Raw genomic sequence first — 3,164 nt, 5'->3', positions numbered from 1 at the left:
GCTTCACAGCAGGGCAAATGTCTGGTACATCAAGAGAATACCTCGCAGGGACACAGGGTTATAGTGGCAGTAATTTTCCAACAGCGGGGGTAAGAGGGCACAGGCAGTTTTGTGGAGATGGATGAGTTACAGGGCATGGTTCGAGCCACTTCACACATAGGACAATGATCTCAAAGGAAGAGAGAGATATTACATTGGTATATTTGTTGCAATTATCTCTGGCTCAAGCGTGAGACTGGAGCTGCGAGGCTTTCAGGCACAGTGAGAAAAGGTGGGGGCCATAAGCGCAGTGCTAACACACATTTACATTGGGGGGAAACAGATATGAACATTGTAGATTGCCACAGGGGTACTGTGAGAGCCCCAGCATCTTCAATAGAATTTTGCACGAAGATCTTGGTAATGTGGATGTAGGGAGCACAATAATTCAATATGTGGATGACCTGCTCATCTCCAGTAAAAGTGAAGAACAGTGCAGTGAAGATTCAATTTCATTACCAAATGTACTGGCCATGAAAGGATACAAGGTGGACAAGGGCAAGCTTCAATACTGCCTAGCAGATGTGTTGTACCTGGGACAGTTCATTTCAAAAGATGGGAAAAGAATAATACCTGACAGAGCGGCAGCAATACGCCATGCAATGATTCCAAAAACAGTGAAGGACATGCAGAAGTTTCTCGGCCTATTTAACTATTGCTGTGCATGGATTTGGGACTATGCAGCATATACATGTCCATTATTGCAAGCATTAAAAGAAGCACAAAAGAGCAGTGCCCCAATAAAATGGACTCAGGAAATGATGACACAATACTTCAAATTGAAAGATCTCATCACACACGCCCCAGTATTAGCGAACCCCGACTATGACCGGGAGTTCTAACTCTTTTCACATTGCAATGGAATACTGATGACTGCAGTGCTAACACAAAAAACATTGCTGGGTCACAAGCCATTGGCCTACTACAGCGGCACATTAGACTCAGTGATACAAGGCCACTTCTCATGCGAACAAGCTCTCGCAGCAGCGGCCTTCAGTATAGAAAAAAGTGCCACAATTCTAATGGGATGCTCGGTAACTTTCTATGCAGACCATTCATTATTTGCCATTCTAGAAAAAACAAAATCAACGCTCACAACACAAAGAGCAACAGTTTACGAAATAATAATATCCAGCCCAAACGTCCATGTACTTAGATGTAAAAGTGTAAACCCTGCTACCTTCATTACTGAGCCCTGTATTGTAGAAGATATGCAAGAACATGATTGTGCCACGTACAAGGGTGAGGGAGATGATATAAGCAAAAATGCACTGGATGAAGGGGAAATATACTTTGTGGATGGTTCAGCGTTGATTGACTGTGAGACGGATAAAAATATGTAGGAGCAGCAGTGGTAAGAATAGAAAGAGATGAGTAGGAGGTTATAGTGCAGAAAACGCCTCCCATCACACTACTCAGCACAAGCAGCAGAATTGATTGAGCTAATTGAAGCACTACATACAGCTAAAGGATGTGCAGTGACAATATATTCTGACTCGGCATATGTGACAACGACAGTGCATTCAGAGTTGTCACAATTGCGATGAAGAGTGTTCAAGAGGGCAGATGGTTTGCCAGTACACCATGCATCACTGTTAAATGACTTAATTGAAGCGCTAGAGGAACCGCCAGTGGTAGCATTGGTAAAGTGCCAAGCACACACCAATAACAAATTATAGAATAAAAAAAAAACCTGCACCATTAGAAGAACAGGAATTATGGGAAAAAAGAGGATGTAAACAATCACCAATAGATTTAATATGGTGGCAAGAACTGACAAGGAAGGTCGTGATGCCAGTAGAATTGTTACTGATAGTGTTTCAACAGCTCCACTTCCCAACGCATGTAAGAAAACAACACATTGCAGCAGAGATTCAGGAAGAATGGGTTGGCCCCAATTTGCAGGAACATCTATCCAGATTAAAAATTGAATGCACAACTTGCCAAACATACAATTCAGGAATGACACTCAGAACACTACAAGGAACACTGTCACGTCCTGTGGGGCCTTTTAGAGAGCTCCACATAGACTATGTGGACATGGGAGAAAGGTGTAATGGGGTAAGATATCTCATTGTAATAGTTTGTCCCTTCTCACAGTGGATGGAAGCTGGGCCATGTCCATACCCAGATGCAAAGTGTGCAGCAAAGTTTTTGGTACGAGAGGTTTTCTCCAGGTGGGGTATATGCGATGTGATTAGATCAGACAGTGGCACCCATTTTGTGAATGACTTCTTCAACGAGGTGACCACCTTGTTAGGTGTAAAGGACACATTATGTTCGATTTATCACCTGCAGGATAACAGGGTTTTTTGCAATGTACTTAACCCTTTTATATCACCCCTTCAGGTGGAAATATGATGGAAAGGAGGGACCTCACTAACGACGATTCAAATGTAGATAGTGATAGTGTAGATAATAGAATAAATAACTACTATAACTACGAATGTGGATTGGCGTTTGCAGCAATAGTATTTTCTGTGATGTTATTTTGTGCTGGCTTGTACTGGACATTTACTTTCATAATTGGGGATATGAAAGAGGGAGGGATGGGGTAAACCTAATAAGGGAAGGCTCAAGCCTCATATGGGCTGGAGTTCTGACAATTTGGAAACATAATGGCTCTGTAAATGATAATCTCACCACGCTGCATAAAAACCAAACTGTCCAAACCCCCATTTTTTCACTTGCTGCTATGGGTTTTGACAATGATAATGAGACTAACGAATATGATGGTGATTATTCCTGGTTCGGTGAGCCTGACCTGACATATAACAATGCACATGCAACCACAGAACCTACCTCACTAGGCACTGTAATGCACGTTAACCCCAATGCTCCCATTACCCAAAACCCTCCAGTACCACAGGCTTGGCAAGCCTCTTGTGAATTAAGTGATGCAACATGGGCAGACATCTTTCGCATAAAGTACCGGAGAGTGAAAATGATAAATAATAGTGAAGGGGGGAGGAAGAGGTGGAAAAGGGGGGCGGGAGGGAAAAGCTATGATGCATACCATGCCCCGGGATTAGATGAGATTGAAGATCCCCGCCACCCAGATCAATAAAACAAATGGTACTCAGACATGAGTGCAACAGCCAAACAAGCAACGAATGAGAGCTGTT

At 42.9% G+C, this 3,164-nt stretch overlaps 1 protein-coding gene across 1 annotated transcript; it reads left to right on the top strand.

Annotated features, from left to right (window-relative positions):
- The first annotated feature begins 512 nt into the window (after nucleotides 1-512).
- Nucleotides 513-881, top strand: LOC138515276 (uncharacterized). Its single transcript, XM_069630200.1, has one exon. It carries the CDS (start codon nucleotides 513-515, stop codon nucleotides 879-881), a length of 369 nt encoding a protein of 122 aa, XP_069486301.1.
- Nucleotides 882-3,164: the final 2,283 nt, after the last annotated feature.

This window comes from Ambystoma mexicanum, chromosome 6q (assembly GCF_040938575.1).
Source record: "Ambystoma mexicanum isolate Mex_15411 chromosome 6q, UKY_AmexF1_1, whole genome shotgun sequence".
NCBI lineage: Eukaryota > Metazoa > Chordata > Amphibia > Caudata > Ambystomatidae > Ambystoma > Ambystoma mexicanum.
This window is presented reverse-complemented; position numbering and strand designations above follow the sequence as displayed.